Raw genomic sequence first — 13,278 nt, forward strand, 5'->3', positions numbered from 1 at the left:
ATTTATATATGGAATTTCATATATTTTATTGTTCTTGCACCTCCCTGTAGCATATAAATGCTACAGGGAGGTGCAATAACAATAAAACATAATCATCATTTGAAAGAAAAAGTGTAGAAATTAGTCAAGTTGTATTTGTTTAGCAACACTTAATTGATGCAAGCATGGTATATAAATGATTTACTCGTTTCAAAGTTGGCAGTTTTTCTCTGGAAGATGTGGAGCACTACGGAAGACCATCTGTTATTAATAACGATCAGATAAAGACACTAGTCGACGATAACCCGTGTTACAATACTTGAGAGATTGCTGAAATCCTAAAAATATCAAATAGTACCATCTGTGAACATTTAAAATGTCTTGATTCTGTCAGTTGCTACAATGTTTGGGTATCACATGACTTAACAGAAAAGCATTTGATGGATCATCTTGATATGCAACTTGCTCTTAAAATGTAATGAAAATGAGCTGTTTTTGGAGTGGATAATTACAGGGGATTAAAAGTGGATTCTACATGAAAAAGATCTTAGTGGAGGCTCATCTCACTTTCTCTATCTACTCCAAAAGCTGGATTACTTCCAAAGAAAGTTATGCCATGTATTTGGTGGAAGTGGAACTGGATTGCTTATTATGAACTTCTAACAAACAATTAAACACTTAATTCAGATAAATACTGTTCCCGGTTAGATGAATTAAATGAAGAAATTAAACAAAAATGCTTGCAATTTATCAACATTTGACAAGAAAGGTGTCATTTTTTCAACCTAGACTGCATTTGTCAACGAGCTGGCAAAAGTTATTTGAACTTGGATGAAAGGTTTCACCCCACTCACCCTATTCACTGGACTTAGCACCCTCTAATTACCATTTGTTTCAGCCTTTGCAAAACGTTTTTAATAGGAAAAAATTAAGTACACTAAGAACAGTAAAAAAAAAAAGGATCAGGAAGCTATCTGATAGATGGTGAAAAGTCATTGAAACATGCAGTGTATATATTATTTAATAAAAAACTAATTCTGTGTAAACATATTGCTTTGAATTTTTGTCAAATTTTGCTACGAACTTTCCGAACAACGCAATATTAATTAATGTTTGAAATTACAACAACAACCATAATAACAACCATTATAAGAGAGATGAAATGACGGAAAGCATTGAAGTGCAGATACAAGAAAGAATTCTTTAACACCAAGTTCATTAACCTGTCATTCAAAAGTGACAAATGATAAGCACAGATGCACACCAATCAATATCTTACCGAAAAGCTATCTAACCGATAATGAGTATGAGCCAATAGCAAATTTATATTCACTATCTACTATAGTACATATACTGTATTGTACATTTAAATTTAAAAGCTAAAATGTATTACAATTTAATATGACAAATAGCAAATGTTGATATATTTTCCTTGGTTACTTTAAGAGTAGAAATGAATAATTTTAGAAACATTTGCAAAAAAGTATTGATATAAAGCAGGGTTTGAATGTAAAAGTTCTTTTTAATTAGATAAGTAGAAACATAGAAAGGAACTAATTACATTTTAAAAAAAATCCAGCAACAAGTTGCTTAACTTTTCCGGCAACATTTAAAGTTTTAGTGGTACCATCTGTTATGATATTTTATTGTTAAAAACTTTTTATATATTTAATTATTATAAAATAACAAAAAGCTTAATTTTGAGGGTAGGGATGGGTTTTATAAAAAATTGTAAATGCCAATACAGAAAATCCTGGTTAGTTCAAAATTCAAGGGACAAAATAATTGTGACTTTGAATTATCCAAGATTTACATATTTCTGCACAATATGCCAAATGCCATGTAACAGATGTAATTTATTAAGCAAAGGTGATGTATACAGAATGCTATTTTTATTAATTAATAATTACCTGCGGTTTATTTGCATTATTATTAATAAACATCATGTGTTCAGTGAGAACCTCGCAAGTTGTCAGATAGGTTTTATAAAAAGTAAAGCAGAATTCCTTGAAATGTGGCCCAAATTATTTTTAAAGAGGCCCAAGAAGAAGTAAGTAATCCAAATTAAGTAGCCTACAGCCCTATAAATATCTCAATATGCTACTTGTAGCCCAATCTTGCAAATCCAAAATCCAGCTGTATTCTTCTTTATAAGATAAGAGGAAAAACAATAGTCCAAGGGTAAGATGACACCCAAAAATGTGTTACTGTAAAAGCAACGATGTATTGACCAGATTAGAGTTGTTTTTGGTCTATTGTTCCCATATGAGGTACTTTATCTAAATGAACAAGATAATGTACGCACATCATCACTTGGACAGAATTTCCACTTCAAATTTCAAGTATCTGTAACTAATCAAATTCTTTAACGTGTAAATCTCTATATCCTCAGCTGGGCAAAAGTGCAGTTATGAATGGAACGGATTTTGAACTATCCGAGTTTGAATTAACAAAGATTTCCTGTAATGAATAAAATCGTCATTTAAATCTGACCCTACTTGAGATACGACACACAACCTCCCTTCGTCTCCCCACCCTGTCAACATTTAACCACCAAAATTTAATAGCATCAATCCCCTAATATACAAATCTCCCTGCAAAATCTCAGAAATTTTCAACAAAAAGGACAGGAGTTATTACGCTTAAAACAGGGTGAACAAAATCATGCCCACACACACTACCATCCAAACACACAGAAAAGAATCACAAAATTACATGTAAAAACAAATTTCAGTTATAACTAGTATAAAATTAAATATAAAGCTATATTAAGACCAACCGGAAATTGCGCCGACGGCTCCGTAATTTAACGTAATTCCATCCATTACGCTTGCATCGCATTCGACATTTCCACATTCTGTCAAATTCGATCCAATTCCCGCATTGGTTAAAGGCGAATCCTACGAGAATAAGAAAAAATTTCGAGATCTGCATTAAAAAAAATAAATAAATAAAAGTTTTTTCGTTTATATTTTACAATATTTGATATTAATATTCAAAATTTAATATATCGTTTATTAATTTATTACTAATGTTTAATCTTTTTATAAAATTTACTTCATAATACCTCTAAAAGAGATACAGCATGAGTAACTACATCCACAGCAGTATGCTCAGCATTTAACATTCTCATTGCCTATAAATAAATAATTCATTTGTAAAAATTAAAAAGTTCAAAAATCAATAATAAGTGAATCCTTAAATATGAAAATATTAGTTTTAAAAATCCATGCTGATTAATTCCTTTAAAAATGACAAAGTAAATGATGGCCAAATGGCATCCTGGATACATTGAACTCGTTCTTCGCCCCCATTGTCTTGAACGTGGAAAAACCACGATGAATATGAAAAAAGTCCCTCTTAGTGTCCACAAGGTGAAAAGAATTAAAAATAAATAAAGTAAAAATATTAGAAAATAAAACAGTTACCTCGTATTTACGTTTACAAATTCAAATAACTAAAGAATTAGTTAATATTTTTTAAAGTTGGACAGAAAGATTACATTCCGACTTAATTTCATGAAAACTATGGAGCAGAATATTCCTTACTGATAAATTTATATCCTGTTGTAAAGGAATTGCAATTATCCTTTGTGACGACGATGCACGTTTTAAGACGTTTAAAAAGTTAAACGATTAACCAGCTCGTAAGACAAATTAAAAATATACAAATATGAATATTAATTGAAAATAAATTAATTAATTAAATTCAAAATATATAACAATTCAGCTTCAAAAGTTTCGTAAAATTGATATCTTATTCATATTTCCCGATAACGAACGCAAAACTAACTATGAGGCCGATAGGTAATGCACGAAACTGCCGGACGATATTAAACAGGAACGTGAAAGTTCTCCAGACGACGTTGGAGTTTTAGAAAGAAATGAGATGGTAATTCTTCTCCACTTGTATGGAAATAGCTATGTTTTTATTTACAATCAAGATTCAAGAGTTAGAAGTTAATCAATATATATACTTAAAGTAAAATGAATTATCATATTTGGAGATTCCCAGTTGAGCTGAGAATAAAATCGTAAACGAAATGAATATACATTAAATGGTACTCTTCGGTTAACGGGACACCAGTCGATCGATGAAACCCGATCCACGTTTACATCTTTATATACAATTTAATCTAAATTAAAACAAATATTAAGTTAATTATAATCAAAATATATTTTACTTACAGACTTGCAAGTCATTTTACACAGTAATTCATAATTTTTATTTTTGTCTTCTGAGTGATAGCCAGCACCTGAACAAATTAAAAATTTTAAATTAAACACTTAAGTTTGATTTTTATAAAACTGGTTTATTATTTATAAGCTTTATTTTGAGAAATTAATTCAGTTACCGAATGTAGATATCTACAAGAAACGTTTTTGACCGTTAAAGGATAATATCAAGTTCTATTAGTTTTTCAATAACTACTAGAGGAAAATGGCTTATTTGTTTCTCAGAACTGAAGAGCAGCATTTTCTTGGCACAGTGCACGTTGTATTTGATGACGAAAACTGACAAAAGTTAGGCTGAAAACAGTTCATTTTAAATACACTCTTTGAAAGTGGTGTATTGCTAAAATTAAGTAGTGGAACGGATACTTTCTAACCTACAAGTATACAATTCATTAAACGGAAAGGCAGTTGTTATGGTTTTGTTTTTCATCATTTATTTATGTATTAAACTTAAAATACATACAGGGTTCCTACTCAAATCTTTGTTTTAAATTCTATGACTTTTTCCGACCCTCGCGTCCCTTACGGTACAGCGCATTGACAAAATAAAACAGCATACGACTTACTAAGAAAATATGCTGTTGCTTCTTCAACCTTTTAATTAGTTATTTTTTCTAATTAACAGTTACACAATTTTTATAATTGCTGAATAATTAAAATTAAAAATAAAATGTTTTTTTAAATTAAAATAATTTATCCTGTTATTAATCCACAACCATAAATCTATGTGGCTTTGAAAAAAATAAAAAGCCATTATTTATTATTGTCATTAAGAAATGACAATTGATATTACTTTATTTTATATTTGGGACTTAATATTGGTTTTTAAAATTAATCTGCACTGAATTATAAAATGCAACAAGGAGGAGAGCAATGTAAAATGCCAGTGGATCAAACTATCAGTAAAAAAAAGTACATGTACGTAATAATTATATAAACATTAAACAAAATAAAAAAATATGCAAAACTTAATACAATTTTTGAAAAACTGGAAGAACTACATGTCTTTAAGTACAAAATACCTCAATGAGGGGCATTAACCTAGTGTTTCTCGAACTTCACCTTCCGGTAGACCCGTTTAATAAATTTTAATGCGCCATTTGCCTAATTTGCATAGTTTTCTGTCAATATATTTGCCTAGACCCATGGGGATCTGTGGTCCACAGATGCTGTTGAGAAATCTGCTATCCAAATTATCTCAATCACCCAGACGTGAAAATTTCTACTATTTGGCACTACACACCGTGCAAAAATTTTCAGTGTTATCGGATAATGCTTTCAATGTTGTCATACAAAGAAAGCAGTTAAGTATCTCGGAATGGATAGATTTATGGGAGAAGGCAATGCCTGCCTCCTAGGAAGACTTTCTTCAGGAAACTGACTCTATTTAGGTGTTAGATTTATGAAGAAAACCTGAAAAACTTTATGTGGCCAGCCCATTGGTGAAATGCAAACCTGCGACCAACTACCAGTGTTTTATCCACTAAGACATTGACGAGGCTAAGCACATAAGAAAGCCAGTATTAATTACCATGGCCCAGACCGAACTTATTAATCAACATGTGCTTAAATTAAAGCACTCTTTTAATCTAAAATATTTGTTAAACTTATTAGTTTAGTGTTGCATAGCAAATTGTATGGTAGGCCTACTTACATATATGTATGATTTAATTTGAATTTTCCAAACTATGTAATAATAATAATAATAATAATAATAACTATTAATTGGCTCATAAATTATGGTTTTACTTTGTGTGCAATAATTTTTTGGTGAAATTTTGGGTCCTGAAAATATTCTGATTGCCTTTTCATAAGTTGCACTGTAGCACATTACTTCTTACTGCCTGCAGATGGCTATACTTGGTCTACTTTATTGAGCAAAAAAAAAAAAAAATCAACAAGGCAGCCAAGGAGGCAAATTCCCTGACTTTTTGACAGTTTTTATGAAATTTCCCGACTTTTCAAGACTTTTTCCAAGCACTAATAACTTTCCAGGTGCGTAGGAACCTTGTACATAAATCAAAATTAAAATTGTTATTATGCCAATAATAAGAAGTTGCCAATTTACTAAACAAATTCCAAAACAGCATTAACAATGCATTCTTGTGCTATAACTTTATTGTCTTTTGGTCAATAGCAGAACAGTCAGATCCTGTATAAAATTGTCAGTAACTGTATAAAATTGTCTAGATCCAACACTTCTAGATTATGTAATTCAATAATGGGATTTAATTTAATGAGAAAAACTGTTCATTTTGTACCATGAACTCTTTTTTTGCTTCTGTAACTGTGAATGGCAAGTTCTTGCAATGGCGCCTGATAATGGCATTATAAGTTACAACAAGCGATTATTTATTGTGACATTGTCACAATGCCAAGCTGCAATTTTTAATGTATTTCATTTAAAATATATGTTCTCCGTCTCAAATTAGTAGTGTCTTCTCCCCATACATCGTACTTTTCCTTTAACAATAGAGTCGTGCTGATAATCTATTAACCGCTTATGGGGGAAAAGTTTTGAAATGAAATAATGTGACTTCTGGTTTGCATCGAAAGTTCGTATATAGTTAATCGGGCCTCCTGCCCCTAAGGTTTCCATATCTGGTCTCGGATTTCGTCTATCTAATTTTGTTCTTGAGATTAAGGAGATGGACGACAGTGGGAATTTATAGATCTACGATTTTTTCAAATTGCAGCCCAATCCTAGTTTAATGCTACTTTGCACATCTGTTGAACACTTTTTGGTATACATCACAGATGATGCAGTTGAATTAATCAATGCACCTTTAACAAGGGGTTCATCCACTGTTAAAAGTGCATTGATTAATTTAATTGAGTAACCATAGTTGCTAGTTCATCCTTGTTGATGATGCAATTTTTACATGCTACTGTAGCTTATTGAAATTGTTCAAGAACCTTTTTCAGTTATTAGTGACATCATTGGCCCATTGCACAGAACACAATATAATGATAGCATGTAAAAATTGCATATATGCAATTTATTACTAGCAACTATGGTTATTCAGTTAAATTAATCAATGCAACATTAACAGTGGGTTACTTATCTCTTTTGTGTTCTGTAATATTGCAGAATATTACAGAACACGAAAGAGATAAGTAATAAAGGTAAGCCATGACTTTAGCCATCTTAGCCGCAGAAAAGAATTTTAAAAACCAAGATGGGACGAGCTGAAATTATCGTCCACTCCTCTGTGGATTAGATGAAATTGATTTTGTTATAGAGAATTCAAATTCAAATGTCATTTACATTAATAATCTATTCTATATGAGCTGTTGATTTTGAAAGTGGGGCAAGTCCATTTTATGTTATTGCTAGATATTTAATGGTTTGCATTTAAATGAGTTTTAAAATATTTGTAAGCAGTAATAGACTTATTTTATATTTTTTGTGGTCTTATTTCACGTAAGTTTAATATGCAATAATAATTATCCGTGTTAGGTGGAAATAAACACGGTTTTGGTATGCGCGAATGGACTTGCCTCACTTTCAAAAGCAACTCTCAATAAATATCATTGATGATATAAATTACTAGTAACAAATTTATACTGATATTAAAAAGATATTTATTATGAATTGATTAAAAACATAAATTTTATGTTTGTTTGTAATAAGAATCAGCTTTAACTATTTTTTTTTTTTTTCACAAAATGGACTTGCCCCACTTTCAAAATCAATGGCTCATATATCTAAAATGCTTAGCTTAAAAATTGTCACAAAAAAATAAAAATGTCGGCAACAGGAATGAATGAATTGTCACAAAATTTTAGCAGGCAAAGCCCCCTTAGTATAAATTAATATAACAATATAAATAGCTTACCTATCAAACTCACGTGGAGTTTGATAGGTAAGAAACTGCTAGAAAAAGAGTAAAAGGTTTTGTGAAACTTATTTAAAGAAGTTCTAGCTATCCGTCGTGGAATTTTTACCAATATTACATTTTAAATCAAGCTTTCACAATCGATAAATGACTTACCCGCATCTATTTATTAAAATTACTCCGTACAGCATCAATAAACAAGATGCATTTCTAAACGATATTCCTCTTCATTCACATCTTTTGATGCTTTACAGACTCGTGTTTTATTTATAAACAGAGAACGACCAGAATAACAACCAAAAATGTTTCCGATTAAATATATTTTTTGCTTTCAAATAAATCTTTCTGTTTCTTTATTGATTTCGACATACTGTAAATTTGTTTATACTTACAATCTACAAAAAACAGCTGTGACATTGTCTCCACACAAAGCCAAGTAATATAATTTTAACGAAATAAAATTATTAAATTATATATCCAAATTAACATTACCTTAATTATCGTACGAAATGCTTTAATGCTTCATCACAAAAAAACTGGTTAAAAAGGTATATTTAAAAACTGATTTAATACACAATATAAGATTCACCAGCCATTGAGAAATGGCTGCATCATCATTTTTAATAATAGTTATTTATACATTTAGTAGAAGTTACCTTTAGATACCGCACCTTTATCGGCTCCGAGCGAGTCGGTTGGGACCTTATTGGAGCCGCAGAGGTGCCCAAAGGTGTAAAAAAAGTCAAAAGGGGGTCAAAATTTAGGGGGTTGAATTCTCCCCAAATTTTATTTTAGACCCCTTTTTATTTATTTATTATACATATATATATATATATAAGCTAATGTTATTATTAATTAACGGTTCAAAATCAAACACTTAGTATAAAAATTCGATTTCTTATTACAAACACGAGTATTGTTATAGTGTTCTTATTTAAACAATGAGAGAGCGTGTTCCAATCATCGAATCAACAGAGAAATTACATAAATAATAATAATACTAATAATAAACACTTACCTGCATGAACGGCAACGAATCCATCGCATTTATCAGAACTCATGTTTAAGAAAATATTCGAATCAGAAACGTAATAAACACAATACAATTGTTATATAAAACATAATATAAATATTGATTATTGGAAAGAACACGTGTACTGCGCCGCCATTAAACTAGGTCACGTGGAGTTTGCAGATTAGAAACCAGGTGGCGTTGCAGTAATGGCGGATATTTGTTCGTGATCAGATTGCCGACGAATATGATAAAAATAATCGATCGTTCCGTCGGGATTTATAGATCTCGCGATCCAATTAAGAATTTTAAGATTAAAATTCATTTAAAAAAGGTCGTGCCCTTAACAATTTTAGCGGAAGAGACGAGAGAAGACGATCGAGGAGTCGAGTTATCACACTTGGATAGGAATAATCAGTACGAAGAACAATACACGTTTGAATGGCAGGAAAAAGTGTTCAGCCGTCAAGAAATCGAATGGTATAGCAATATAGAAAACTGTGTGAATTTTGTAGAAAAGAAGTACCACGAAGATGTACTTCGCCTTAAGGAGGAGACGGTGCCGAAAAGACGCCTCTACACTTATGTCAATGCCGATGTGGTGTCGGGGAAGTTCGATACGGAAGATGCGGCCGACGGCGACGATGCTCTCTCTCCTCTTCTGGAAAGATCCTTTGCGGATTTAAAACTGGGCCGCGGCGACGGGTTCGGATCCAATTCGGATGCCGCCGGAAGGCCCCCGAACGGGACGACGATTAGGCGGAGACAGAGAATGTACTTAATGGCCGATCTTAATCCTTTGGACGAAGAAGACTTAAGAAAAGAAAATGAAGTTTTGTTGTGTGCCATTAATATAGATTCGAATAATGTTATTACCGTTTCTCCGGATTTCTGTAAACGTGGAGAATTTTACGAAACTCATAACGATAAGCGAGAGGTCTTTCGTTATTCCGTGGAACACGCTTCGCCGTTAATTTCGGCGGAAGAGCGTCAGAGAGAAAAGGATCTAATGGCGAAGGTTTACGACAGACACACGGAGTTGGTTTCCGCCTGTCTGGACGGGGATTTCAAATTACCTCCACCGCAGACGTTCGGAGTGTTTTTGTTCGGCGAAATCGTGTCGGCCAGAGACTTCGAATTGGATAACCTTTACGTTCATTACTTTTTTGAACTTCCGGAAAATTGGCAGATGAGGGACGAAAGACAGATAGCCGGCGTCACTCACACTTGCGCTACCACCACCGAAAGGAGAGATGACGTGGCGTACTTTTCTTTTCCGTTTGAAGCAGAGTTTATTTATAAAGTAACAAATGTTACGGGAAGAGAAATGATGCCAAAATGGCCCCAGCTGTTTTTAGAGGTCGTGAGCTTCGACAGGTGGAAACGTTATTGCGTCGAAGGTTACACGCACATGGTTTTACCTTCGGAGCCGGGATCGTACTCGATGAACCTGGCGACGTGGAGGCCGATCACTCATGACAATATCGGTAATTTAAGAAGGTTTTTTATAGGAGGAAGCACCGAACTAGAAGATATAACGTACACGGGTGTTTTGACAAAATCTGAAGAAAACCAAATGAGCCATCTTGGCTTCGAAACACAGTCTTCTGGGAGTGTTAACATTAGGTTGAATATTGTACATCAGTCGGAAATATTTGCAATGGAACATAGAGAATTAAGAAAGAAAGGCGGTCTTTTAAACCACTTAGATGCAACATCTATTAAAAGTAGCATTTCTGTCGTTCTTTCGGCATTTCAGAGAGCAAGATCGAGAATGTTGGCTGCCAGGTCCGGATTAGAGAAGTTTAATTGATTTTTATACAAATTTTAGATATCCTGATTATTTAGATCTCAATTTCATAGAAAATATTAATATTTTTATGAAAGTTTACATAATTTCAAATTTAAGCAAATTATTTTGAAATTCTGTTACAATATATACTGTATATTATTTATAAATTATACAAATAATTAATTTTTGAAAGAAACATTGTAGTCACTTGAACTTCAATAAATCTACACTACTTCAGTTCTTGTTTGTTATTTACCGATCTTAAATTATTTGGAGACCTGATTATTTGGAGATGTTGGGGCCTCTCCCATTGCGGGCCTGGCCAAACCTGCAACAGGCATTCGGTGCCCACAGGAGAAAAGTTAAAAATAATCTACGACTGGCGGAGATTTGTTCAAACCCACCCTAAGAACACGATAGTATTAGAGAGACCAAACATATCCAGGTCAATCTACCCGCAGAACCTCCGAGTACAGTAGAGCGTCGATTTTCCGAATCAATGGGGGACTGGGGTTGTCCGGATAACTGATATTTCGGATAATTGATTTACATCGAAAAAATAGTTTAACGTATCCGATGTCTAAATTTTTCTCCGTTGCGTGTCGCTTCGCGTTGAATTTTCGTCGATGTTAAGCCTAACAAAGACTATTGTATCGTTAAAATTTATTTTGTACAAACAAAATAAATATATTGAAAAATATAAAAATAATAATAAATTATACTTCAGATGTTAATTTAGTATCAAAAACGTAAAATATTTGATTAGCCCAAGACATAGCCAAAGATTGCAGTGCCACAGCACTGGCGAAAATTTAAATTTGCCGACTGGAATTCTTTCGGATGATTGACTTTCGGAAAATCGACGCTCTACTGTATTTACAGAAACGAGTCCAGAGCAGCAGTTGGTGCCTGTACTGCCTCGACTGTCTTAATTTAAATTTCACAGCATCTTAAATAACCAATTGGTAGAGATGTATGAGGCTTACGAATATAATGTTAATGAAAATTATAGAATTAATGACAATTTGGGAAGAAAAGTGAGTGAATTCTGACTACCAATTTTCATCAAGGAGAATCACTGTTAATTTAACCAACACTACAGACCCACTTAACAGCATCACATTAGGAGTTGTCTGTAGAAACTAACCAGATAAAGGTTACATGGGTATACTTCCATCTAGTTAGTTTCTACAGACAATTCCTAATGTGATGCTGTTAAGTGGGTCTGTAGTGTTGGTTAAGTTAACAGTGATTCTCCTTGATGAGAATTGGTAGTCAGAATTCACTCACTTTTCTTCCCAAATTGTCATTAATTCTATAATTTTCATTAACATTATATTTGTAAGCCTCATACATCTCTACCAATTGGTTATTTGAGATCACTATCTAGTTTAATTTATAGAGGCAAGAAGCTTACAATTATATTCAAGAAAAATATACTTTAATCTGTATGATCATTTGCATTTAACGCGATATAGTCGACGACAAAGTAATCAATATAGGCAACATTATCGTTCTGTTTATGTAATTATTAAATTATTGGTATTGCAAAATTAAATGACGTAAATGTCTATTTGAACCTTGTAAACGGCAGATTTACCTTAACAATAGAGAACAATAGGCACTTCAGTTTATCTCACTTGACAATAAACTGGTTTTTTTTTAATAGATCAAATTGAATGTTCATTCCAAAATATTCTTTGGAATATTTAAATATATAATTAAGGAAATTTCTCAAATATGAAATACGAGGTATAACAAAAGTATTATTAAATGTGTAGAAAAATTAAATAGCTTCATTTCCTACTAATTTTATTGCAAATATAATTATGGCAAATTCTGTAATGCTTATTATGACTTATCAAAGTCAGTATTAGTTAATTACTAGTGTTGAATGAAGTTTATTACAACTATTACAAAAATCATTCTAGATATCTCCTCAGTCTATTATCCACAGTTAATTTTATGTATGGTAAAACGGTATTAAAGTTCAAGTTAATCAATTACCATTCACTTTACTTTTAGTATACGAATGCTTATTGGTTAACTTAAACTTTCGATCCTGGGTTGTGAATATTGCCGTTAACCATCTGTCTGACCAATAACCCAATTTCCATAGTCATATATTCAATATAATAAAACAGGGCTGTGCCATGCTACGATAGAGAGACGGCAGCATTTTGAAGACTTGCATCATACTGAGAAAATCTACCACACGGCCGTGATAAAATTACTATATATTATTTAAAATAGTAAAATTTTAAACATTTTCCTGTATGCAATTTGATATGTCCTTGAATGTCTTTACAAGGATATTCACATATTCTTTTTAAAAATATTTTCATTATATTCATACAAAATATTGAGAATATGCTATTAAAGCTGCAATTGTTTTCACATTTAAGTCTAATATATTGTAGA

The 13,278-nt window shown here is 32.2% G+C and overlaps 1 protein-coding gene across 1 annotated transcript; it reads left to right on the forward strand.

The window, feature by feature from the left end:
* Window positions 1-9,288: 9,288 nt before the first annotated feature.
* Window positions 9,289-11,080, forward strand: LOC111629050 (Meckel syndrome type 1 protein-like). The gene has a single exon (XM_023372918.1). The coding sequence runs from the start codon at window positions 9,313-9,315 to the stop codon at window positions 10,876-10,878; it is 1,566 nt and encodes a 521-aa protein (XP_023228686.1). The 5' UTR covers window positions 9,289-9,312; the 3' UTR covers window positions 10,879-11,080.
* Window positions 11,081-13,278: the final 2,198 nt, after the last annotated feature.

The sequence above is a fragment of the Centruroides sculpturatus genome, unplaced genomic scaffold (assembly GCF_000671375.1).
Source record: "Centruroides sculpturatus isolate CEXI.00-Female unplaced genomic scaffold, Cexi_2.0 scaffold523, whole genome shotgun sequence".
Lineage (NCBI taxonomy): Eukaryota > Metazoa > Arthropoda > Arachnida > Scorpiones > Buthidae > Centruroides > Centruroides sculpturatus.

Coding starts and splice junctions, on each gene's coding strand:
- LOC111629050 (XM_023372918.1), top strand. CDS start 9,313: ATGATAAAAATAATCGATCGTTCCGTCGGGATTTATAGATCTCGCGAT.